This window comes from Acipenser ruthenus, chromosome 40 (assembly GCF_902713425.1).
Source record: "Acipenser ruthenus chromosome 40, fAciRut3.2 maternal haplotype, whole genome shotgun sequence".
NCBI classification, from domain to species: Eukaryota; Metazoa; Chordata; class Actinopteri; order Acipenseriformes; family Acipenseridae; genus Acipenser; species Acipenser ruthenus.
In genome coordinates, this window is record NC_081228.1 from 2,069,839 (window position 1) to 2,096,901 (window position 27,063).

Genomic DNA, 27,063 nt, shown 5'->3' on the forward strand with positions numbered 1-27,063 from the left:
ATGCACTGTGTTTCCTGGCTCAGTTTCCTTGCAGCCCGTTATTTCAGTGTGGGTCTGTGCCGGTGTGTATCCTGTTTGTAAACTGAGAGGGCCAACGCTGTCCAAATTCCTGTACTGTTTATAGAAACCTGAGAGAACGGTTAATTTGAATTGAAATGCAACAACACCGGATGAGATGGCATTTCATTTAGATTAAAAATGAATAAATACATTTTTAAAAATCCTCTTTGCTTTGCTGAGCTTTCAAACATCTTTAAAAGTAAAAGCCTTAAAGATAGTTAAAGCCTGTTTTATTAATACTATTTTAAAAGTAAAGGCCTTAAAGATAGTTAAAGCCTGTTTTATTAATACTATTTCTTTTTTGTTTTGTTTTGATTAAATCATCATTCTTTACAACTGTTTAAAATTGAAGAAATAAAAATGGAGTTTCAGTTGATACTGTTCGGTTTGATTAAGTAACCCTGCTGTCCAGCTGAACCTGCTTCTAAACACAAATGTGTGTTTTTATCCCCGTCTCTCCTGGTAAAGGCATAACCGTGCTGTTGAAGGTTAGGGAGGAAAACTGGCTGGGGTTTGCTCACTTCCCTCACCCCATTTTCTTTGCTGCGGATTCCAAAGGACGCTCTGCATTGGTTCTGGCACTCCCGCGGCACAGCAGACCATATGGGCCAGACTCCCTGTGAGCTCAAGCAGACAGCCGCAGGGCAGGTCTTTGAGCTCCAAGGTGCGGTAGCTCACATTCGCTGTAGAGGTATAACAAGGCATGCCCGTGGCATCAGCTGTAATGTGCCAGTGAGAGTTTTACTTGTCCAGGGAAAGAACAAAAACAAACCTCCTTTGCTAAAAGAGTCTGGAAGGAGAAGCGGTTACTTTAGCAAGCCGTACTTCACTGCGCACTCCGAGGAGACGAGCCCAGCTGCTCCTTTTAGCTTCAGTATTCGCGCTGGCAGCTGAACAGGTGGGCAGCACTGTTTTGTAAAGCACAGTGTGTGTTTCTCAGGCTGCAGATAGGGATGGTGCGCCTCGCAGGCTTTGGCAGAGTATATCCAGGGCCCTGTTTAATAATTGATAGACTCTAGCCCTTCTGAAATGCTTTTAGAAGCACAGACGTGCTGGAAAGGAACATGATGACTTCAGTATCTCCAGCCACTAGTTTAATTGCAGCCAGGGCCGACGGGTTTCTATTGAGGTGAAAACAGCGTGATTTATACAAGTTTTACAGTCAGTGCTGCGCTTCACTCTAAGCTCTAATTGGCTCTCTAATAAGAAGCTGCTGCTTTGCAAGACCGTGCAGTTTTCTTAGACCTTATAGAGTAAATTGAAAGTTATCTCAGCGAGCCTCTGAAGTATGATTCATCTTAAAGCTTTTTGCTTTTATTGTTTTATGGAATGACATTTGATTTAATAATTAATCAGTCATGCAATCGTGGCTTGAAACCCCCGCTCTCCCTGCTGTGCCCAGGCCTGGGTTTCAGAACTAACTTTAATGAAATATGTTATTGAAATGATCAGCAGCCAAGAGTTTATTTGATGTCGTTTTTCTCCCCTCCTGTAACTGCAGGAGCTCCTTCCTATTAGTACAGACTGAGAGGTGACTTATTCCTGCTATGATGAGAAGTACGATCAGTTAATCAGTTTGTCTGCAATACTGATTAAGTATACCTAAAGAAAGGAAACCCCGGACTGGGTGTTACAGCAGGGGTCAGCTCACTTACCCAGCAGTGTGCACTACATGTGGCAGGTATTCAGAGGGTTGTATTCATAAAGGACAGGACAGTACGGAATAGGGTGGGACAATTGAGTCCAGAATCGGAGCGCTTGTTTCTCAGTAATGTGCATCTGTCTGCATATTGCACTGCTGTGTGAGGACAGGCAGTGCTGATTAAAAACACTTGTCTGTTTTACTCTTGCTGAGACGAGCCCAGCTACTCTCCATTTGAACAGATGTCCTCAATTGCTAACATTTTTTTTAATCTAGGGACCACATTATGCTCCAGTAACTACCGGGCAAGGCTTACTGGAAGAAACTTTCCGTCTCTCTGCCTCGGACCACTACCTCAAAACTTTGTTACAGAAAAAGTATTTGCAAAACAAGACTTTTCTAAGGTTTTCCTTCCACGTTTTAAGTGGCAGCAATTACTGTATGAAAATACATCTTGTCCTACTTTTAGTCCACTTGTATCAACATGTACTGTGTGTTATGTACTACAGAATGTACTTCACGTGTAGAACTGTACCCACAATTAAAATGAAAATCCATCCCAGGCAGGCAGAGTGCCAAGAAGTACCAGCTTGACCAATTTCAGCTGGATTAACAAAAGGCATAATCTCTTACAATTTGCAATTTACAAATAGAACTTACTCAATACTACAGTACAATACAGTACATTGCATAGCATAATGTATGTGTTATTACAGCCACTTAAAATATACCAAGTACTTGTGGTCTGAACAGATGTCCTTGATTGCTGTTGTAGTGTGCCAGGGGGCATCCCTTGTATTTCTACAGTAAACACAGAGGACAGTCTGACTGTTTTATATAAGAGCAGACAAGCTGCTTTCAAGCTACTTTCGTTAAGAAGATGGTGCAAACGTTCTGCTCGTGTGAACTGAAGACGGTGCAAACGTTCTGCTCGTGTGAACTGAAGACGGTGCAAACGTTCTGCTCGTGTGAACTGAAGACGGTGCAAACGTTCTGCTCGTGTGAACTGAAGACGGTGCAAACGTTCTGCTCGTGTGAACTGAAGACGGTGCAAACGTTCTGCTCGTGTGAACTGAAGACGGTGCAAAAGTTCTGTTCTTGTGAACTGTCGCTTTTACATGCAGGCTGGAGAGGCCTGGCCTGCTCACTGACAGAGCTGTTAGTCTGGTGTACTGACTTCCTGTCTGGGCTCGACCCCTGTGGTCAGCCCTGGTTAGACGCCCACAGGCCCTCTCTGTGTGTGGTCCTTCGTTTCCTGCTGTGTGAAGGGGCTTTCCTCTCACACCAGCCGTTCACAGAGTCAGAGGAAATGTGACCATCACAGGGTTATTGTTTATTCAAATTTAAATATATATATGTGTGTGATTGCTACATTGGTGCCACTGTATATGGTCCATTTGTCTTTTTGTATCTGTAAAGATGTACAGTAATATAGGGCAAACTTATATTTTATATGTGGTCAAATATCTATACATTTTCATAACAACAAAATGGACCTTTTTTGTAATATGTGTGAATGTGCAGACCAACAAAAGAAGCAAACTCAAATGTAGAAAATGCATGTGCATATTTTCATGCAAAATAATATATGCATTGAGATCTTTACGATTAAAAAAAAAAACCAAGAAGACATTTTTAACTAACTTGTTTGGTAATAGACTGTATGGTTTCTTGCATATAAATACTGAAAAATAATAATACATTTCAAGTTTTTTCCTCCTTGGATTTTAGCCAGGAATGATTGCCTGATCATCCTCTTCTTCTTTATTTTTGTCTTTTTATTTTTTTGGGTGACATTTCCAGTTCTTGCTAAACAGGAAGCAGTTGTGGAATACGCTTCACTGAAGCCATGCTGCATGCGTGATAGCAGCTCTAGTATGTGGTTGTGTATATATATATATATATATATATGTATATGTATATGTGACATGCAGAGTGACCTGCAGTGCATGTGTTGTTGGTATAATATGCTGCGCACACATTGTTTCTCATTAGCTTATTTTCTTTGCAATCTGGTGCTGAAGGGAACACATCGGTGCTGTTATCCAGCAGCACATCATATTATTTATGAACAAGGCAGTTCTCTGTTCCTAGTAGCTGATTAATCCCAGAACTTGTTAAAGGATTGGGCTGCACTGTGGCTTTGCATGCACTCGCCACCCTCCGAGTAATACTGAGCTTCAATCAAACAACCATTTATTATGTAATGCAGATAAGGCACGTTTCAAATTGAACAACTTTGCCAGTCCAACGTATCCAGTGGCACCAATGTAATATCCAGAGTTTTAGTGGATTTTCCTGTCCATTCCTACTGCAAACTTGTCTTGCAAATGACTTCCTGGATTGTTTGTTTATTTAGTTTGCACTCGTTGGTTTAAGTAGGATCTTTTGCATTGGTTTTGGTTTGACATTTAACTCTCAGAATCAGGATTTTGGCCATGTTTCAGTTTTTCACATCAGACTATTTTCCTCTCGTTAAAATTCTTACATGCAAAGGCGGAGATTACAGGGTAGTAGAATGTACAGATTTTCTCTGCTAGCGAATGAGTATAATTAGGAATGTGATCACAGGCATATAGATAACATTATGTCAGCTGCCATTGAGGGCACACAACTGTGGTAGAATGTGCCCATGGGCACAGCTTTGAAGACCAGGGAGTGTGAATTGTATTTAGTTTGCTACCATTCATTACTGACCCTCAAAAGGTTTGGTACTTTTTCACAGTTGAACCCCGCTGCAGTATATAGAGTATGGGTGTTGGGGTTCACAGTAACCGCCTCAATGGTCTTTGTTGCCTCTGTAGCTTTAAGTATAGCAGACTCTTGGAATAATTCCTGAGCCTGTACCTCTGTAGGGATCGCTCGAGTGTTGAGAAGCTGCTGTATGAGATACAGTCTACCATGCTTGGCCTTTGAATTCCGTTTTCTGTGCAGCCTCTCTAACTAGCAGTTTCCATGGCAACAGCGATATGAAGGAGTGATAGCCAAGGCTTTAACATACTTTGAAGATTATTAGTCCCCTGTGCTGAAGATGTTTTTTTTAAACATTTAATTGGTTCAGAAAGATATATCAAACCCTATACTTTAGGTTTTGAGAACACCTACAAATCACTTCCTGTTCTGTAGGTCATAAAAAACAAGCAGCAAAACGATGTATCCCTTGAAATTACAACTGAAAACTTAAACAGTAAAATCTATCCCTCGATATAAATATTAGAAATGTTTCAGTCTGTGATGAGGGAATAGTGCACATTTTTAAAACATACACTACCTGTGGTGCTGTCAAGCCTGAACATGCATAATAGGCAAGCTAAGTCACATGACTCACATCTCAGTCAGAAGTTCTCTTGATGTAATGTCTTTAACCTTCGTCATTGCTCTGCCACTGACACACAGACACGTAAAGTAAAGCATTCTGACAAGAAGGAGCAAGACTTCTAGAAGTTAGAACAATGCATTACATAGCATATGTGTTACTAGAAGTTCAATATTAAGTCAAATCTATATTTTAGTGGTGTTCCGGTATGTTCAGATTTAGGGTTACTCCACTGTATACACAGTTCAAGCTGTGCCAATGCACAGCAGTAGATCACACAGTTAAGATAAAAGATGTGTGAAATGTTATTCAGAAGGAAATGTAACTGTGTTATCAATTATAAAGGGGGTAGTTTTGACTTTATTTTTTCTTCTTTAGTTTCACAAATAAACACCTCAAATTTTTCCATTACGGGTGCGGAAGACGATGGCCAGCAGATTAGAAAACAGGGCTTGCAGATCGTACAGCAGATAAAACAAAGACTGTTCAAGAGACTGGCAGAAACTCAGTAGTAATACAGTGGAACATCTTTATCAAGGCCAGTCAAGGGGCCAACAAAATGTGATTTTAATCTGGGGGTGGCTGCTGTCCTCAAGGGACAGAGAATCTCGTGCAACAAACTATCGCTGTAGGATCTATATTTTCAAAGCATGTGCTGCAGACTATAACTCCCATTTTCTTTTTTAAAAGATGAAAATTCAACAGTGGTGTACAAAACTGAGAAACAAACAACTCGAAGGCTTAAGAGCCCTTCAACTGCATTACCAATTCGGCATACGAGCTGTCAGATGTGTCTCTGTGTCGTCTGATGAGAGAGGAAAGTTAATAGACCTGCAACTGGGCCTCAGAACTGAATATAGGGTAAGCCCAGGGTGACCGGATTTTCAAAGCTCAAATAATAATAGATTAAATCATTAAATGCATTTACATTTTGGCATTTTCCTTTCTTTCTTTCTTTCTTTCTTTCTTTCTTTCCTTCTTTCTTTATTTATTTACTCACTGCGTCAGGGTCTGTTTATTGATGTTGTTGAAGGGGTTTAACTTGGTGGATTCGGATACTTGCAACCTCTCTCTGCTCTCTCTGGGCTAAATCCCACCTGAACTGAACAGCTACAAAATTACCATATTACACACAACTGTAGATTCATATCGAATATAAACTAAATGAAAATGCATGACACACTGAGGAATAAGCTCGTGTTAATCATGTTATAAAAATAACATTCTTGATTACCTTGTTTTTTTTTATTTTATTTTGCTCATCACTGCCGGTGTCATGAACTAAAAGCAGTTGTTTACGTTATTTTGACAAAAGATATTTAGAGTGTGTCGCACTACATGAAGTGGCTGAAAAAAAACTGGACTTTTTAAAGATTGTGAGCAAAATGTCGGGACACTGGGACCTTTGATGGAAAACCAGGCCTGTCCCGGCTAAACTGGGACATCTGGTAAGCCCTAAAATCGAAGATGGCTTTACCTGGCAATCAATAGGAACACATTGGGACTGTATCTGAGAGCAAAGCTGTTATTGTTTTCTTGTGATATGTACAGTAATCTGCAACATGTAGGCTCAGTGTGTACGTTTCTTGCTTTCTATTTTACTAATACAGTGATTTTATTTCTTTGAAAATGTGCCTTTCGAAATAGGGCCCTGGTATTGTTTAAAAAACAAAATCCAGACAGTACTAGATCTAAATAAAATATTTCATAGGCTCTTAACGTTGTCTTCCATTTGTTTCACCTGCTAAATATCGCCCAGTAGTTATTTTGAGAACGATGTTATTGATTTGGGCTTTTCTTCTGCTTCCTGCTTTGACCAGATGAATTTCAGACAGTGCCTCTGCTGTAACCTTGATTGCTGAGTCTGTCTCCACAGCTTCTGGTTCGCTAAACTCATTAAAAAATAAATGTGCACCTACAACTTACACAGCACTGCTCTTAAATCCCCCGAGATCAGCAGAGAGAGAATTTGCTGCACAGACATTTCTGTGCTTGATTTAAGGAAATGTGCACCGTTGAAGTGGACCTGTACGTCTCTTTTTTGCAGTTTATATTATCAACTCAAAAGTGCAGAGATGTCACTACAAGATAAGACTATTTTAATAAACCAGTGCTTATTCCCATAAACGGGCCAGCATTCTCAAAAAATAATCTGCTTGTCTTTTTATTTTAAATGCATGTTTTTTTGTTTTTTTTATCAGCTTTAGAGTAGAACAATCCTGAATAAAATGAATCCTTTTAAAATGTAAAAAAAACAAACAAACAAACAAACATACATAAGGGTTTCTACAAACTTTGCGTGTCAGTTGGTTCTAGGGTTTAGTAAAATACAAACAGACAGTGAATGGTCTTATTTTTCCCCCTCATTGCTGGGTATTTGTATAGAAGCCTGAGGGTTTGGTTCGGCCTCTTTTGAATGAAAACACAAGCAAGGCCTGGTTACCATCTTAGCCATAATAGGCCCTGTCACCGTGGTTCACTCTCTGAAACAGTGTTGTTTATCCCAGTGCTTTCAATGAGGGACACGCGCTCTGCACTAAGCTTATTGGAGAGCCAGTCAATACAGTCTTTGTTTGGCTTTGGTAACCAATGAAAAATAAAGGCAGTTGTATCTGACTCACGCACACACAACTCGCACTGTCCGCAGTGAGGAAGTTGATTGTTACAGGAAGTCAGTGTTGACCTTTAAGTCTGTGATATTTGGTTTGCTGTGTAAAGCTGTGCCGAGAAGCTGTTCTGTGACCTGAGGGCCAATGTAAACTGCAAAAACAGACAACCAGGTCTTCGGTACAGTTTCTAAAATCTTAATTTATTCTTTTCCCTTGTTCTATAATTGAGTGACCAGAACCGAGTGCTTGCCCTGCAGGTTACATTTCAGAAATGAGATTGTTTAACCGTTTTAACTTTGAGATTCAAGGTTTAAACATTAACACATTTGAGAAGTTTAACCACTTCGACAGCCCATAATAAGAAGCACAATAGAGTTTAAAATAAACAGTATTAATGTGTAAAGTAATGCATATGTACAACACAGATGTGTGTATGAAATCGACTATGAGTAATGTTGAATGTTAAACAGTACCCTTGAACTGTATGGTTAATACTATATAAACACGAAGGATAGCAACAAACTTTTAAATGCGTAATGCTGGGTTAATGGTTTTCAAACTGTTTAACTCAATTGTGAAGGCCTGTAACACCAACCCAATCCGATGCAGTATTTATATTTTAGTACCATTAAATGTATATTGTTTTCATGTGGCTAGAAAAGGTGTATGAACAGTTTTTTTAAATGTGTTTTTGTGCGTGATAAACCACAGCAGCTATATCTTCTGAACATGAGAAAAACGTTAGGCGAGGTGAGGCTGTGGCTCTCGCGTAGAGCGAAACAGCGATACATATTGAGACTGAACTTTATCTGGTCCGCCCACACTGTCTCTGGGGCTGCTCTGTCCGCTACTTACAACCCCCACGGACTCCCCGGGTGAGGAACTTTGGGCCAAAAGGTTGAGTTATCTCCAAGAATAAAGAAAAGCTTACTTACGTTTGAGTTGAAACACAAGCGGATTCAAAACATCCCCTTAAGTTTTGAAAATCAGTTTACCAATGAAAGAGAATGCATGACAGTATTTAAAAATGAAGCAACAACGTTGGCAAGAGTGGGCTCCAATTGTAAACAAGTGGCGGCCATTTTGTGCAGAGAAGTAGGCCGAGAATAAAGGCCTTGGTTCTCAGAGCTGTTTACTAATGACCGCTGCGTCAAATACATTTAGTCCTCGGTTAGTTTTTCAATTCCCAGAACTTGTGGTATGGAAACCTGCCGTCTTGTTTTAGACATAATTGTGGATTGGTACCATGCACACTGTCACAAAGACGGCCGGAGTGGGTGGCGTCAGACCAGATGCAGGAAATAAACAGACAGAGATTTGGGGTTTGGTGAAGCTGAGCGAATGCTTTCGCTCAGCATTTAATAACAGAACAGAAAATAAAAGGTTTGAACAGACAAAAACACTGGACACGGCACTTGCGCCAAAATAAATAGACAAACAAAACGTACTAAACACTTAAACAGACAGACGAACAAACACGGTGAGTGAAAACACTATTTACGTTCTTACTTTGTTTTATTTTCTCCTTCTCTCTCTCCCGTTCTCCACTCACCGAACACCCAACCCTGAGTGAAAGAAATGTGCATTTATATATACTGTTGTGCTGGGATTCAATTACTAATTAATTATTCACTTGAATCCCAGCACGTGAATTAATTCTGTGCAACCTCGTGCTCACATATTACATTTAACCAGCACGTGAAGTGATTTGTGCCCTCCTCGTGCCTAAATACAAATCTACATTAAGTACACGTGAAACACAGACCCGTTTATATCCCGTGTACCAATCTCTATACACCAACATTAACACACGCATGCAACATACAACATATAACACACAAATGCACACAGGGACGGGGTGCATTGCCACAACACCCACACAAATATAAGCTGGATATATAGATTTAGGTGTTTATTTAATAATGCTGCCTAAAATCAACATATAAAACCAGAATAAGACTGACATATGGAACAAATTTAAATTATTGTTTTATTGAATAAAAAATATAAAACGAATAGCATTCATGGTCATATTCAGAAACAGCTTACTTGGTTTTCAGCTATAACCCCGTCTGTTACAATCCATTGTTTTTTTTAAGAAAATGAACCTAGGGCTAGCTACAGTAGATTCTCAATTTGAAGCTTTGTACTTGAGATTGCACAACTGTTAATCCAAGCTAGAGATAAACTTGTGTAGAGGCTTGTAAAGTTTGTATTATTTCGTAATTGGTGTTTTTTTTTTTTCTTCCAGTAAGAAATAATGTGCTAATAACGAACTGGAGTGAAAGTCTTTAAAATATCTCGCCTCCAGTGTGTATAACACAGCAATGACTCGATCAAATTGATTTCTGCATATTGGAAAACCAGTACCTCGTTTGTTAAAATAAAGCAGGGGATAAAATGATTTATTTTCTAACTTGTATTATTATTATTATTATTATTGCTTTTATTATTATAGTTTTTAAAGCCCCCTTGTTACCATGATTTATTACTGGAGTGCTTAATAAAATGTTTCTGTTAAGGTCTCGGATTAATGGATATACTTGTATGATTCTGGAGAGCACTAGCATATCTTATGAATGCCTAGATGATTATAATGCCTTGTGTTAGAAACACATTTAGCTGTGCTCTTTAGTCTCTTTGTATCTTTTAAAAGCATGTGAAAACAGCTCAGAATGCCCTGTGAGGATTTAAATGACAAGGAGTGTTTTGATCCTATTTTGAAAGACTTGTTGGGAGTTAAATAATCAGTAGTTTCAAAGTCCTTTAGTAAATAAAACGCGATACATTACTGTTATTTACGTGCCTCCTCTGTGACGCTTTCAATGGAAAATATTGCAGAACTTGGTATTAGCCAATACCCAGTTTGTTTGTCAAACAAATGTTTGGCCACATCAACCAAGGTTAAAACACAAATAGATGCAGTAAACGCGGTCTCTGCCATTCCTCACTCGAAATACATTGTATTACTCCATCCTAACAATTTAACAAAACCGTTTGACATGGTGCATAGATGCATGTGTACATATAGGGACCATGTAGGCTTTATCAGCGAATCTACTGTTTTAAAGCTGCTGTTCCTGAGCTAATCACTGTCTGAGCTAATCACTGACTTTTATATTCTTAAATCTATGATCTGAAGTGGGGGGAAAAAACAATTTGTAACTGCGTGGTTGGAAAATTTTATATCTATCTATCTATCTATCTATATATATATATATATATATATATATATATATATATATATATATATATATATATATATATATAATGTGGTCATATGTTTTAAAATAGTGTTTACTTAAACCTGCGGTGAATCTGTATCGGCCACGTGTCTCTGGAACTACACAAGACAAAATGTCGACTCTTATGCACCAACGGGGTCTGTCTCATTATACGACAAGCACAACTGCCTTCAAGACTTCAGGCCAAAATGATCGTCAAATAACTGTATAGTTAGACTCCTACAGCTTCTTATTGACCTTTTGGGGACTTTACAAATATGCGATTATGAGGGCTGCTGTGTTTATTTGTTATTTTTATTTTCTTCTATTCTGAAGATGTTTTTGATATTGAAAATGCCGTTGACAAAACATGCATGATGTGTCGCTGTTCTCTGTGTTGTGTGTGTTTTATATTGGAGCTGTCGGTTAACATTTCGCATTAACCACGTTAACTGGTCACCCGTCTGATTCATTGTTTTCTTTTTTGTCCATGAAACATTTTACTACATATTTAGCTCTTATTCCCTCCCCACACACTCAGACACATTGTTGACACAATTATTATTATTATTATGATATATATCTTTCTCATTTATTCCAATCAGATGTGCAGTTTGTTCCCTACCCTGGCAGGTTTGTAAACAGGAAATGGCACAGGGTGTCAGTGTGGAGGCTGTGGGGAATTCCCTGTGTGGCCAGGGTCAGAGTTCACCCTGCTGACGGCTGTCACACCAGTTGGGAAAGCCAGCTGCTGAAAAGACTGTGTCAATGAGTGGAAAAAAGTGTCTACCGGCACACAAACCTTTACTGTATTATTGGAACTGTGTAGCGCCAACACACATCTAGCACATGAAATAGCTAAGGGTCCCTTCAGCGGTGAATCCCCTTATTCATGGTGTTTGCATGATGGTTCTGGGTTTGGTGGCTCCAAAATTTATTTTCATATTTCTATAAATCTGTCTTTACCTGGATTTGAGCTTGGCTGGAGAATCCTAAATGCTGGTATTAACAAGCCTTCCTCGTCCCATTCAAGTCATGTGACAGTGTACCCTATCGGGTCTACTTTCTCTGTCTATATACAGAAGGTATATGTTGAGTAGGTGGGGCTGGTAGAGTTAAAAGGTTACATTGTCACATGATTTAAATGGAATGAGGAAGACTGTCAGGTCCTGGCATTTCGGATTCTCCAGGTAAACTTAAAACCAGGTGAAGGCAAATTTAGGGAATTTAAGGGCAAACAATATATAATTCTATGGGAGAACCCATAACACAGATTGAACCCTATAAAGAAGTAAGGGCACTGTATAATGCTTCTTACTGAAGAGAGCTAATAAATATTATGTAACATGTGCTTTTCTTAAACACATATACAAATGGAAGTACACTTCAGGTAAGATTTCTGGAGTCATTTCATTAAAATGGTTGACTTGTTCATGGTACGGTGTTCTCTGTCTCTCAATTCTGAACACGCAGCTGTTGCTCACCTGTCTGGAAATATGAGTGGGAAGAGGGGATCCCTGTCGGGGATCAGAAACCAAACAGTGAGAATCCCTCCCACTCAGCCTATTACTCATCCACAGTCATTTCTGCATTTATAGTGGTGTGACTACAGCCGATAACAAACTTTCAAATCAGCACCGAGAAATATGGTTACTCTCGATGGTGCACAAATTGTGAGCAATCTTCGGGGGGAAGATTTACTTGTGAAATTTACATGTGAATCTCAGAATTTCGGTAGTATGAAATCTTAGTTCCCAGTCTTACAAAGCCAGTTATGTCAAATGGGGAACCACCGGCCTCCCTTAAGGTTTTAAAACCATGCTTTTTACGGTACATCTGTAAAAGAAAATGGGAAAAGGATTTTCATTTCTGTTGTGATTCCGGAGCCGTTCCAGAACTCTAAAGGGATATTGTGAATGTTCTTAAATTTGTATTTCTTACCTGTTTTAATATCATGTTATCATTTTCAAGGTTGAATTTCTGAGGTGTCAGTGTTAGACAGTGCACAATGCTTCCCGCAAGAGCTTTAATGAACAGTGCAACGTTAATATGCTTCCCCGCCTCACTTCAGAAAATCATGAGGAGGCTTTTCCTGTAACAATTTGTTTCCTGTCACTCTGTCTCTGCAGGTTGAAGTAGGGTGACTCCCTATTTTGAGGGCAGGCTATAATGTTCTGGAAGATTAAAAAATGAAAGAATGCAGTAAAGTGACACAAAGAAATGACATGTTAGTGGAGATTTTACATGATTTTGTGATTTGATGATTAGTCTTTTTTTAAACACACCTGGGGCTTCAGGGGTAAATCTATCATGCTGGCTGCCCTGGGCTCAACTCTTTTGAGATCGCCTCATGAGCTCAGTGCTTTTACCTTGGATTCTCTGTGTCGGAAATTGTTTGGTTGTAATTATAAACTTCACATCCTCTCCTGCCCCTGGTCTTAGCAGGCAAAAGTGGTGTGCATTGATCCTGCATATTTGTGCAGTCGGCAAAAAAAAACAAAAAAAAACTATTTTGAAGTGATTAGGTACAAGGAAGCAGTATGGACTTCATCTTTAAGAAATGTCCAAATGAAAATGTAAAGGAATAAAGAGCTCAACAGAAGAACAAGAGCAGTTATAATGTGGAGCTAAATACTTTTTAAAACTTGAATAGGGAAATAACTGGCACGTCCAAAAAGATCACTTTGTTACACAAGTAACCCGATTTGCAAGTGGGTAGTGGTTGGTCTATTTTTATGAACCTGAGCACTTGAGAAAATCTGAAATGTTTCCAGTTTGGGGCGCCATATGGAATTGCTGACACACATCTTTTAAACTTCTTGAACTTCTTGAAGTGGCAAACTCTTTAGAGCAACTATTCAAGTTTTCTGGCACTGCTTGCGAGGTAAAACTTCTGAGAAACTCTTAGTCATGCTCGGGAGTATATAGCTGGCTTACTGTCCCATCACCCTTTTTATGATGTAATAACTTATTACAATTATGCAACTCTCAAGCTGCTCTTCAGTTATAGTTGCCAGTCATAGACGTGATGTAGGCTTGATATTAGTAATCTCCAGCGCATGCACTGCAGTGTGTTTTCAACAGAACTCAAGGAAGCATCATCCAGATCATTAGATGGTGCTGCTTCTATAAAGACACAAACCTGCACATGTTTAAAATATCTGTGGAAGGCAGCTAGACCTGAAGAGCATCAAAGTGTTAATAAAACACACCCAGTATTTAAGTAGGTTTAATTAGAGCCACAGAGCCAAATGGTCCAACTAGTGTCTTTGTCATTGCAGCTGGATGTCTACTGGATTTCATGACCTGTATCGTAATACCCAACATCACGTTGTACGGATGTAGATTTCTATATATTGTGTTTGAAAATCGGAATGAACATTCATTTACATTAGTGTAGTTATACGTTAATGGAATTTGTGTATCACAGTTACGAAAAAATGATTATCACGATAATTGTACTTCTTGCAATGAATTAAAATCCTCAAACAAGACTGTGTATGCACTGATTTTTTTTTTTTTAATAAGAACATTTGGAAATGTGTTTATATATATATATATATATATATATATATATATATATATATATATATATAACATTCTGAAAACAAACCTCTTGTTCAGTTTTAGCTAAAGCAGATTGCATCGTCCATATTTAGCAACTTCTTATGTTCAGCGTTCTTGCAGCACTCATTAGCATTTCCTGTTGTGTGCGGCAGATTAGTGTGTTTCATGGCGTTGAGAGTTCCCTGTGATATTTCTTTAGCAGTGTCGTCTTTTAATATTGATCACATCTCTTCGTGCAGTTTTGCGTATTTTAAGGTCATTTTTTCTACTTTGCATATTTTTTTAATGTTAGCGCATGTCTTTAAACAGCTTTAATCTTCAGTAGCGTTAGTATGCAATACAGATTCCCATCTTACAGACCTCTGTTTTTTTACCCTATCATTTTTCATAAGCAGGGGTTCATCTTAAATTCTTTTACCAAGGGTCATATTGGAATATTTAATTCAATCTGAGTGCCAGCTTTTAAAAGATGTAATTTCTTCAGGTAAGAAATCCAATATTCTTAAAAGCTAGATTGTATAAAGTACCCTTATACAAGTTTCCCATAGTAAAAGCATAGCGAAGTAAAGCATAGGCAAGCATTGCAATGAAATAGCGAGATATGGTAAAGCTTATTAATAAACATTGGAAACCAGGGTTAAGTATGGTAAATGCGTAGTATAACCACGGGAAAAAAAACCATGGTGAAACTGCAAAAAAATACTATGGTAAACTTAAAGTAACTGTACTAAATTGATAAACTTGTAGTAATACTAAAATAAACTGTAAAATTCAGTGACCAAATGTTCTGACAAGAAGTCTTTCTCATGTTTTTCAGAATTACTAAACCCTTCACAGGTACACTGCTGGCTGTTTTACAGGTCTGGATGAATTAGTATAATTGAGTAGTTTGGTTTTTTTTTTTCTGGTTTCAACACCGTGAAGGCCTGTTGTCATGAATTTATATCGACTGACTCCTAATGACGGTTTGAAAAGAATACGCACAAACGTAACAGGAAACAGTTACTCCTTACCAGAGAAACCTTTTGGGTTTTTTTTTTTTTTTTTTACTTGTTAGTTTCAAAGTGCTTGATGTTTTATCTACCCTCAAGTTATTGTCTCTTTGTCTACTTTTTTTTTGTCATAACCGGAAGGAACAAAAAAAAAAAAATTAAAAAAATTAAAAAACCACACACACACATACCGACGTTTGTTCGATGTTTGAAAAGAGAAACTGTCTCTTAATTTACTGTTCAGTCAAGGGTGGGATCTGACCTATTTTTTTTTTGTGGAAGGAAACCTGACAGATATAGTATGAAACTACAGGGCTACAATCTAAAATAAACGCATTGGTGTAATAGTTGTTATAACGGCAACACTCTATTTTCACAGAAATGCTGCATTTAACACTCGCCTGACAATGTGTCTGCTGTTCACTCAACACCAGACCTCTTCAGAGGGTTGAGAAAGACCCCAGAGGTAGTGCACGCACACATGGGATCTTCATCATCACACAGCACCCGTAAGGTTATAAATATTTAGAGTTTATCGGATTATAGACGCATGCAATCCATAACATCTGTAAGTGGCTAGGGTGAAGGTTGTGTCAAAATCAGAGTAGTTCTTGTGTCCACCATGTGGAGTGGGACAGACGGGACCATTTTTTATATGGGAAACCTGAAGAGTAGACCAGTAAACTAGTGTACCCCAAACTGTACATATATCTTAGGTTCGGTGTATCTTGAAATCGTAATGGTTTCAAATGAAGTCCTAGGCCTGCCACTGTTTGTCACACTATCAAGCTCTGTTGTGACTCAAACAGTAAATCTAGTAAAAGATTGTTGTGTTTTTACTCTTACCATTTCAAAGGAAACCCCAGATTGTTATTGAACCAAGTACGGTCTCAGATTTTGAAAATGCTGTTGCATACTTTTCTTGTACCTGTGAGAGTTGCATAGTAAAGGGTGCAGTTTATTGAATGATGTCATTGGCTGTAGACTAGTTTTTAGAAAACCCAGTTGGTTCAGTCATGCAGCTGAATAGGGTCTCCAGTGACGGGAGTTATCAATGAAAGCCTGTTTCTTTGCAGATATGTTAGGCATTTCCAGGGCAGAGCTGCTGCTGGAAGTCAGGATCATGTTGTTAAGGCTCCACTGCCACTCTGTTGTTTATTCAGGGCAGTGTGGGAGTCAGGTGGGAGTCCAGTTGTGCAGCCCAGAGGGGGTAGGCCAAGCAGCTGAGTAACCACAAAGCTTCACTCTAAAGCTGCACGCTGAGCTCTCTCTCTCTCTCTCTCTCTCTCTCTCTCTCTCTCTCTCTCGCTCTCTCTCTCCTCTCTCTCTCTCTCTCTCTCCTCTCTCTCTCTCTCTCGCTCTCTCTCTCTCTCTCCTCTCTCTCTCTCTCTCTCTCGTTTTATTGCTACTCCTCTTATTTTTCCCTGTGTAACCAATGCGATGTTAGCCCGCTCCAGAACTTTTGTTAATTGTAACTTTTTTGACATTCTTTTGCTATTTCCATTTTTTTAATCTGAACGTGTGTTACTCCTGCAGCATCTAACACAATGTGTCGGATTCACAACATATAAAACAAACCGCATATTTTTGAATAGCTTGCCTTCTGGTGGTAAGTAAAATGCACGCAGACTTGAGACGAGCAAGTGAAAACGCATGCCAAGCATAGCCAGAGAACTGGGTTCCAGAACTACCCTTCTGTTTACACCCATCCTCTCGGTGCAAAGTCTTTCCGAAGCCAGAACTGCTGGCTTGCACTAGACCATAGCCCAGATTCGATTTCAGAAGAGGGCATTGCTGACCAGAGGGATGCATTGAACACTGAAAGGGCAGGGCTGCAAAAGACCGTTTCAATAGATATGGCACTGCTGAATGCTTTGGATGCCTTTTAGAAGTACGTAAGACCTCACCAGATTATTTCAATCTTATCTGGTCACCTCGTAGATGTTCCATTTTCCTATGTGAAGCACATTTTGAATTGCACTCCAATTCAAAGAACAATTAGGAAATGGAACCAGCTGGTTCCGTTGAACCTGACTGGTCAACAGCAGGTGTCTGATCGCCAGTAAAGATCGAAAGTTATCTTTTAAGCAATGTTCCGTTCCGAATCAGTCCGCTCAGAAACATGCAAGTATGCGTTTTTGTAGTATCCATTTTGCCGTTTTAATGAAAGGAAATATCTGTTGAAGTGCCTGCCTTCGTAATGCTGTCTTTCAAAGAATGTAGACAGACATTTAGCTTCGAGGGTGTATTTATTGATGCACTAACATATTTACAGGACAGCCTGCCATATCAACTTCTATACAACGGAAGCAGTTTATATTACAATCATTATATTTCAAATCTAAAAGAAGAAACCAAACTCCAACTGAGAGGGCAGGCAGCTTCCTCTCGCACAGACAGATGCGCAGAGCTGTGAGGGAGAAAGTATATTAAAGGCAATGAGGTTGGCTACAATGACACTTTTTTCCACCACAGTGGATAACTGTTTCAAGGTTAAAGCACAGGTGTGTGGGAACGTGCATGAAGACCGTGCATTACGTTATTGTTTCCTCTATACAATCTACTGATCCTGCGGTCTGGGGTGTTAAATGTCATCTCTGGGTATGTGGAAGCTGTTTCTCTGTCTGTCCAGCTGTCTTTCTCTGTGTAGTTTAAGTGTTCTGGATAACCACTTGTCTAATTGTGATGAAACTTGTTCAGCACCACCTTTTTCATATGAAATAGTTCCTAATCTGTACTGTATACCGTATGGAAGCGGTTCATCTGTCTAGCCGTAAACATAGGGGTTAGCCTTAGTGTTCATAGTCAGTAATTATTTACAGTGCATTTCATTCACCCATGCACAAAAATAATGTTGCAGTAATTCCTAATATAGTGATGGAAGGCTTACAAACATCCCCAATATGATCAAACTATTTCAAGTGCTCAGTGTTAAAGTTTAAACATTTAGGAAATAAATAATTCCTCGTCTTCTTGCAGAGCAGTGGTGCAGTGTGTGTCAGGTGGTTCACTGATCTGATTACAGTTGCATTATATAGTACAGGGGTGTTGATCCTCTCAGTGCTCGTGCAGTGAGATCATTGTGGTAAAATGCCAGTGCTTCTCTTGTGGACAGCTGTTCTAGGTAGTTTTCAAACAGGACGGAAATGACTTCATGTGTCTTTTTCCACTGGAGGTGGTACTCCTTTTGAGAGGAAAAACAATGGAGTGCTTTTGTACAGAGTTACCAGCCTGTGGGGTTGTTTGTGCAGCTAGCCTGTGTTGGGTGTAGGGCTGGGGTTTTCAACATGTTATCCACCAGTACTTTCACAGTGCACAACGTGTTTTTAAAGGGGCTGGTTTGTAAGCCAATGTTAAGAAGTACCAGCTTTCTGGCCGTTTTCTTTTTAAAGGTGTCTGTATCATCTAACAATACTGGGTTCAATATCTGAGCTAGATATCCTCTATAACTTCCCACTACAGGCGGTCCGTTATAAATGTTTGCCACAGTACATTTGCACAGACATTGGACAGTCACCCCATGGTTATAAAATGCCTCTAACATATTTTGCAATAGTTTGCCATACATAGGATATTTGCCAGAGTCGTAGACTTCTAAGATCTATACATTTCTAATTGTGCAGTAAGGAAGTGCCCTCAGCCCCCCCTAGTGGTCTGTTTCAGTGCTACAAGTTGATAAAACCATTCCATTCCACTTTATAAATGAGCTGGATTTGTGTAGTTATGAAAGCACCACTGCTTTGGATCAAACTCTTTCTCACTTTCTTTAGTGCATGCGGGTTGTGTTGGCAGCGCGAGAGCCCGTTTTCCTCACTTATGAAATTCCTTGGCCCTGAACCATGCTCATTAGAAACCATCTGGGAGAATTGCAATTAGATCATTTACCGCCTTACCAGCCCTAAACCACATTTCTTAAAGGCTGCTAATTAGGCAGTACAGAAGTATAAAGCGTCACTCAAAAGTAGGTCAGTATTAATGTTCTGCAGAAACTCGGCACATCTGCACGTCCTCGCCAGCTTTCCACATTGCGTAGCAAGACCTGAAGGAGGGGGTCATTTTATTAGGAGCTGTGGTATTCAGAAACGGTCGTCCTGAATGTTAATAATGAGGGATGTGAAGTTTGCAAAGTTCGTACTTTCACAAAAGTGATTGTATGTAAAAGGGACGTTTTTACTGTGGCACAGCAGGACCACAGGTTTTCTATTAGTGTGGCAGACAACGGGTTTAAAGATGGCCGACTGTACTGGGAAGGCAACGGCTGCAGAGGCCGCCCCATTTTTATTCTCTAAAGCTCATTATTCTTATTAAAAAAAAAAAAAAAAAAAAAATGTGGGAGTTTGTTTTAAAACAAACGCTACCATTGTTAAGAACAGCAATACAGGAAGGATGAGTTATGAAGGTACGAAACCATCTTTGGAGAATACAGAAATAATTCATATCAGTGAGATGAAACCGCAGTTGGCTGACGACCAGCCCCTTTCACCACTAAATACTTCGCAGACAGGAAACCCAAAACCAGACCAAAAGCATATCTGTTTAAAACAGACGGACAATACACAGCTCAACAAAGCCCACAGTGAGTGGTGGTTCAGTGTTTCATGAGAGAAGTCCTTATCAGCTGTTAAAACAAGGGACTGGCTGCTTCTCTGTGTGCTGCTGAGCACGTTTAGCAGTGTAGACATTGACATGTGTTTCTAATATGTATTTAATATCTTCCTTAAAAACATAATCAAAAAGGTTCAATGTGACTTAAATAACAAAAATATTCTTCGTTCGAAAATGATTTGAAAAATTGCCGTTGCACTTTCTACAAAATAAGGCTCGCTGTAAGTTTTTTGACTTCTTGGCCTTCTGTTGTGTGGGTGGAGACGTGATGTGATGTGTTGTTGTTTTTTGTGAGAGGTTTAGAAACGCCATGAAGGCGTACAGACATGTTAACCAACTTGAACTTAAAAGAAAACCACATACAGCTTTTTCCTGTGCTTCTTGGCTTAAGTCGCTCTCATGGACATTCCAGTACGTCTTGTATTGTAATCATGGAAAAATTACAACAATTCGACCACTGGCATAAACCATTTTTCCTAGCTGAGTCACATTACAATCTTCCAAATTTCTTTGGGCTATTTTCAAAGATTTTTTTCCAAATCGGCTTTGGTATTATTTTGTGCCTGAAAGGAAAAATAGAAATTTTATAACAAATCGGAAAAACTTAAACGCAGCGTGGCATGTAGATCTGAAATAACACTCTGTATATATTGACTTGTATTCATCTTGTTTAGATTCCCTTTGTATTATCTGGTGACCTTTATAAAACTCTGAAGCTTTAAAGTGGCCTCAATAGAGCTCTCAAACACAAAGTGCAATTGGTACACCAGAGTAATTTCTACACGGTAGCTGCTCTCCTTAAACTATTTCCATCAAATATCTGCACATCAGTAACACTGTAGTCAGGCGACTTCACCCTTGTAAATGTGTAATAGAGGTTGAAATCCGATGAAGCACAGAATACTGTAATACGCCTCACGTCTCCTGTCGGAAAGGTTTGCAAAGTCCTGACGGGCACAGACCTATTAATCAATTTTATAAACTTGAAATGTTTGGAGAAATGTAAAACTATTTTATTTGGGGGTACCAATCTTTTAATTTTCTCAGGTAAGTCTTGTTGTTTTTTTTGTTTTGTTTTTTAACCAAGCTTTAACATTCCAGAGTTGTTCAATGTAATAGCACAACAGTTTTCCCTATCATGTCGTTGTATTGTCATTGTAAGCACGGTGTGGTTAACCTGTATATGACGAAGTGTCTTCGGTTCCGTTTGCAAATACAATGGCCCTTTTTCCCCTGCAAATACAGTATCTGTGCATGTAGTTTTGCAGCATCCAGGAAACCAAAACCCTCAGGTTACTGCACAAGGGATGTCCTATCACCCTTCAAAGAACCAGGGTGTGCAAGTCAGTAAGGGCCACAGTGTAGTTAAATAATCTTCTGTTGCATTTTAGTGCAGTTCTCTTCTCAAATGATTGGTTATTAAGATGTTATGTTACAGGATATTTAGCAAAGAAAAAAACGAAGGAACTGTGTTTAGCTGTCCCCATGCTTTTCTTATAGAACTAAATTTACAGTGCAACTTGCCTCATATATTTAGTGACATATAGTTTTAAGGTATTATAGAGCATGTTATAAACTGCAGTAGCAGTTTATAACATACAAACAATATATACATACAGACAATTCTTCGTTCGGGCCCAGATATTAAAATGGGGTCCTTAGGGCTACAGCAAACCAACCAGCTTGCTATAATTGCATTGAAAGTCAAGGAGGAGCTGCTTGGTTCTTGACAGCATTGTCTAATCCCTCCCATTCTACCGGCTCTGTGGAGCCCGCCTCGCAGTGATTTATTTGCCATTACCAATCAATCTGCTGCCAGCTCCCTGTGAAAACCTGTCAGTTCGGTGGTAATTGGCTGCAGGGTCTGCCCTGGCGATGTGGAAAGTGATTAATGGGTATTTGAAGCCAGCGCTGGATCTCGGAGGGCCTTCGCTCCCTGAGCAAGGAGATTACTCTGGAGTTCCGGAGCTCTATATCCAGCTGGTCGTCCTGCCTCATCGGTGACGCAGGCCGAGGTGTGCGCTGAGGATTGTGGGACGCGTCTGTGAAATCTGGGGCTGTAATCCTGGTAGGGAAGAAAGGGGAAATACTTAAAAATAATGCTTCCAGGTGACAAGGAGTGAGCTGCTCATTGACAGAAGTCTGTGTTTGTCTTGCTGTGACTTAACCTATAATCATGGATTATCCAGTGTTTATATTTCTGTTGGATTTGTACACAATGATCAATCTTCTCAACAAAGACGATAAAGTAAATGACAGAAACAGCTGGAAAAGGGGTCAGTGCTTATGACCAACTATGACTTAACTAAATTTCTTAAAGTACCTCATTTTGAGGTTGTAATTTTAATTTAAAGGGAAGTAAAAATCTGACCTCTCTAATCTTCTTACTAGTCGAATATTGCAGAACATTACATATCTGCCCACCAAGCTTTTGCAACCCAACTTGATTCCAATGAACCAACAATGTTACAAATGGCCTTGAGAGCAGTCTTACTGTGGAATTGCAATGCTTTCATATCCTGTCATTGCATCATGCCATCCAGTCCTTCTAGTGAAGTCATAAGAAACCAGACATGCCCTTGAGTTCAATCCCACAGAAGCTCTTTTCAAGAAGGAGGCCACTAACGCTGCATTTGATTGCAGTCTTCAGACGTATTAGTCATGTATAAATAGTGAAGCCATCCTTTTGAGCTTCCTGTCTGTCCTTTCTACTGCGAGGGTCATCCGCTGGAACTGGAAACCGAATTGTTACTCCTCGCGGAGATCAGCGCTAATGGCTTGTTCACGGTCAGCTAAACTCAGACAATCTGCTGCTTGCAGTGCATTACAAATCAATACCAGGATGAAACCTGAGCTTAATGTGCTTCAGAAGGTAAGGGGCCCTGGCACTGGCTACAGGCGGGGGCCAGGAGTGCTTCCCCTTACAGCTCTCCTAAACCTGTAATTGAATTTTAAGCAGATGAAACTTTAGCCACTGCACATTTCCACCCCCATCTTCCCTCAAAGAGTACATTCAGACTGCGAGAGTAGGTGGGCCGCCAGAGTTGAAAGGTTGTCCCATTCTCACATGAGTGAGGAAGGCTTCGTCAGTGCCGGCACATAGGATTCTCCAGACAAACACAAAGCTTAGGGCAAGGCAGATTTACAGAGAAATGAAAACTGAGTATGGAGCAACATTGCATGGATGTTTATTCCAACAAGTTATTTAAGAATGTAAGTTATGGTTTCCTAATTCTTCATAGCACATGAGAGCTGTCTAATTCTAGAACTATGTTTTATTCGATTACTACGGTACATATTTTGAAGTTCTAGATGCATAACTGCAATGCTTTTGTTTTATACGGTATTAGTCTGTGTGAAGCTAGATTTCTATCAAAAGAAAATGGCTTCAGGATTTAGAGACGTCCATGAACTGGAAATCGTGAATGGTTAACAGTACTGATCTTGGAGAACTTGTCAAACCTGCTTCAGATTTGCTTTCCACATCACTAGTCATCCTTGAAGCTTATTTTCTCTGCTCCCTGACTGTAAAATTGTGGGACCGATTATCAAGAGGCTTATCATAATTATCAGCCAACCAGAATGCGTGCTCAGTGCTGGCTGTTGCTAGGGTAACTGTTTTACTCTTTTGGGTAGGCCGAGTGACTCAGGAATACATGAGTATTATTTTGAGAATGCAATTTTATTACGAACAAACATCACACTGAACTGAACTACTCAATGAAGTACAACTTATTGGCAACATGGCCAAACTGTAAATGATACCTTACTGGTGTTTTCATTACTGAAACAGAATATTGGGGTTAAAATAAAGAATGCAGTCATTTTATTCGATTATTTTAGTTTTTTGTTACCCGCTGTTGGTAGATCCTTTTCGAACGAAGTCGTTGTCCAGGGGGGCTGTGACTCGACACATTTGGCACAGTGTGAAACGCTTTCACAAACACCATTGATTTAGCTTTGTTTATGTAAAGCAGGATGCAAATCCACTGACAGGCCCTGTCTTTTCTCTCTGTTCCCCTGCAGGCAGAAAGCTCTTGTGTCTACCGGAGGAAGGAGTGTGCAGGCAGCTTGTGATTGGTTGGTATGAACTCAAAGGGATGCTTATCATAGTAAACCGTCTACATTTAGTTGATGTGTGTCCTGTTACACTGGTATAACCCTTGGTGGTTGTCTTGTCTTTGTTTACCATGCTTACTTACCGTCCCGTGAGAAACTGCATCTCCTCAAGCCTAATTGTGGGGAAGCTTATCTGTGTTGCACAGGCTGCAGTGTGCAGCACTTATATGCTTCCCCCCCCCTTACTTCCCCTAAGCATGGCAAATAATGACCTCTGCAGAAACAGCAGTAGAGAATCCTAAGGAACAGGATATTGAACAGGTAAGAAGTTAAAAGGTTAGGTAAATGTAGATGATATGAAGTGGGAGGGGGTAGAGAGTGTATGTAACCAGTATGCCACCCAGAACTATTAAACACTCAATAATGCTGAATTTAGAAACACTAAAAGAAACTTTGACGACAAGTGTTAAAATGGGTGACCGCTCCCTGTTGACTGTCTGCACCACACTATGCAACTGATTAAATGAAGCCATGGTTCTTTTATTGTTTCCCAGGACCCCGTGTCACACGGTCATTCCGTTGTGCGCTGTGGGAGCTGACCCCAGTGTGTGTGTGTGTGTGTGTGTCATTGCAGGCTCTTCTCTCACATCGATGACCCCTTCCTGGACGACCCCCTCCCCAGGGAGTATGTTTTGTATCTGCGGCCCAGCGGCCCGCTCGCGCACAAGCTCTCCGAGTTCTGGCAGCAGTCGCGCATGTCCTGCGGCAAGAACAAGGCGCACAACATCTTTCCTCATATCACTCTCTGCCAGTTCTTCATGGTGAGCGGACAGAGCCTTTTTAAAGCATTAACGGTGCAAACATAACCATAGACGTGTTCTTACTTTCTTATTAGTGCGATACACATTTGTCTTCCTTATTGAACCATTTCCGTATTTTAATTTGCTGCTTAAGATCACTGAAGTGATTTGCCGATCACCTAAATGAATGTGCGAGCACAATTAAATGTAATATCAATTGACATGCATTGCTTAATAGCAATGAAATATTTCCTTAATGTTTCTGAATGACAGAGGTGCTTGGATGATGCCGTTTTCTCTGTAAAGAGTTGCGTAATACCCTGTCCATTACCTAAATGAATGTGCAAGCACAATCAAATGTAATACTGAAAGGTTTCCTTTAAAAATGGCGTATGCTACGGCTGTAATCTCTTTTCCCAGTAAGCATCGTGGTTTTATATCCTGTCAGCTCTGCAGCAGTAGTCCGCAGTCGGCTGACAGGTTTTTCCTCTTCTTCTCCGCAGTGTGCTGACAGCAAAGTGGAGGCTCTGTGTGAGGCCCTGCTCACCACAGTAACCCAGTGGAGGACTCGCTTCCCCATCCCCCTGCCTCTGGAGCTCTACACATCCTCCAACTTCATCGGCCTCTTCGTGGAGGAGCAGTGCGCAGAGGTGCTGAAGACATTCGCAGCCGACTTCGCCACGGAAGCAGCCAGCAAAGCAGGTGAGGCGCTCTGGGCTTCGGATCAGGAAGGAGAGGGGGTGGCTCACACTTCTAGGGTCTATACGTTTGGTTTATCCGTTTTATTGAAATATTAGAAGTTACCCAATAAGTTCAATGACAACCGTTTCGACTAGCTGACTTTCTCAATGTCTTCAGTGACTGGGGTTCAGAAAGACTTCTAGTTGCTGAAACGTTTGTCATTAAATTGAATTTTGTATTTCTAAATATAGCACTAAGAGTTATAGGTTTTGCTGTAAAGAGTTGGGTAATGTCCAGTCCATTCCCTAAATGAATGTGCGCTCAACACGCATTGTCATTCACTTAATTCACAGTCACGTTTTCAAAACGTGATGAGCTGACGTTATGTGGATAGGGAACAGCATCACATGACAACCAGTGGGAGCTAGTCTGAACTCCGCAGAAGGGAGGATGGGAGAATGCGAATGGTAAAGGTTCTGCACCCTTGTACATAGTGAAGCCTGCGCTTGCTGTTGCTGACCTGGGTTCCCTCCTCTGCAGACGTGCGCGTGGAGCCCCACAAGAAGCAGCTGCACGTCACCCTGGCTTATCAGTTCCAAGCTAACCACCTGGCTGCCCTGGAGAAGCTGGCCAAAGGCATTGACATCAATCTGGGCTGCGACTGGGTGGCAGTGCTCTTCTCCAGGGACATTCGCTTCGCCAATCACGAGGTGACACGTTTGAGCTCAGCGTAGACGAGACAGAGAACTGTCCACTGACCTCCAGACAGTATCCTGACAGTTTCTACTGCTTCCCAGTACCCAGTGATTTCATGTGAACTACAATCCGACCTTGTGACCAACTGATGAAAGGTAGCAGGATGCAGCAGTTCATCAACAGCCTTGCTTTTAAAATACTTCTTGAATTCAAATTGGAGACCAGTGATAATGTTTATGCAGCTAACAAGAGGTTAGAAAACACATTCGAAAACCTTGCTTAGCGCTCCTATAAATGAACTTGCTGTTTATTGTTAGTTTTGTGTCATTGAAACATCTGGCCCTGTTCTTCAAAGACACATTAGTTCTTATGCATTAGATTTGCAGCACTCAGCTAGTTTTATCTTCCCGTTTCTAGCAGTAAAACGCTTTTCTAGATCAGTCCTGATGTAGCTCTCTAACTCCGAGACTGTGCCCCCACCCCACCCCCCTCCTCCAGACCCTGCGGGTGATGTACCCCTACGCCCCTCAGAATGATGATGAGCTGGAGCTGGTCCCGGGAGACTTCATCTTCATGTGTGTGATGGAGCAGACCAGCACGAGCGAGGGCTGGATCTATGGCACGTCCCTGACCACAGGCTGCACCGGGCTGCTCCCTGAGAACTACATCATGAGGGCCGATGAGTGTGACACCTGGGTCTTCCACGGGTAAGGACCTTCGTTGGCTTTGGAGCAGGTTGAACCCCATTTTCCAGCCTGAGGGGTTTTTAAAATGGGAATATTGCCTGCAAGTGCTGTGCTGAGTTTCAGATC

At 40.4% G+C, this 27,063-nt stretch overlaps 1 protein-coding gene across 3 annotated transcripts in view; it reads left to right on the forward strand.

Annotated features, from left to right (window-relative positions):
• The window catches only part of LOC131708043 (ubiquitin-associated and SH3 domain-containing protein B-like), a 41,909-nt gene that overhangs the window by 7,510 nt on the left and 7,336 nt on the right, over window positions 1-27,063 (forward strand). The window contains exons 1-7 of one of the 3 annotated variants that reach the window (XM_059009932.1): window positions 14,570-14,673; window positions 14,814-14,902; window positions 24,042-24,095; window positions 24,709-24,895; window positions 25,378-25,576; window positions 26,096-26,265; window positions 26,750-26,958. In XM_059009932.1, coding sequence (XP_058865915.1) covers window positions 24,830-24,895; window positions 25,378-25,576; window positions 26,096-26,265; window positions 26,750-26,958 — 644 coding nt within the window. In that variant the 5' untranslated portion in view covers window positions 14,570-14,673; window positions 14,814-14,902; window positions 24,042-24,095; window positions 24,709-24,829. Of the gene's footprint in view, window positions 1-14,569; window positions 14,903-24,041; window positions 24,096-24,708; window positions 24,896-25,377; window positions 25,577-26,095; window positions 26,266-26,749; window positions 26,959-27,063 lie in introns of those variants that run through there. The other 2 variants (XM_059009930.1, XM_059009929.1) reach the window with 2 other exon arrangements.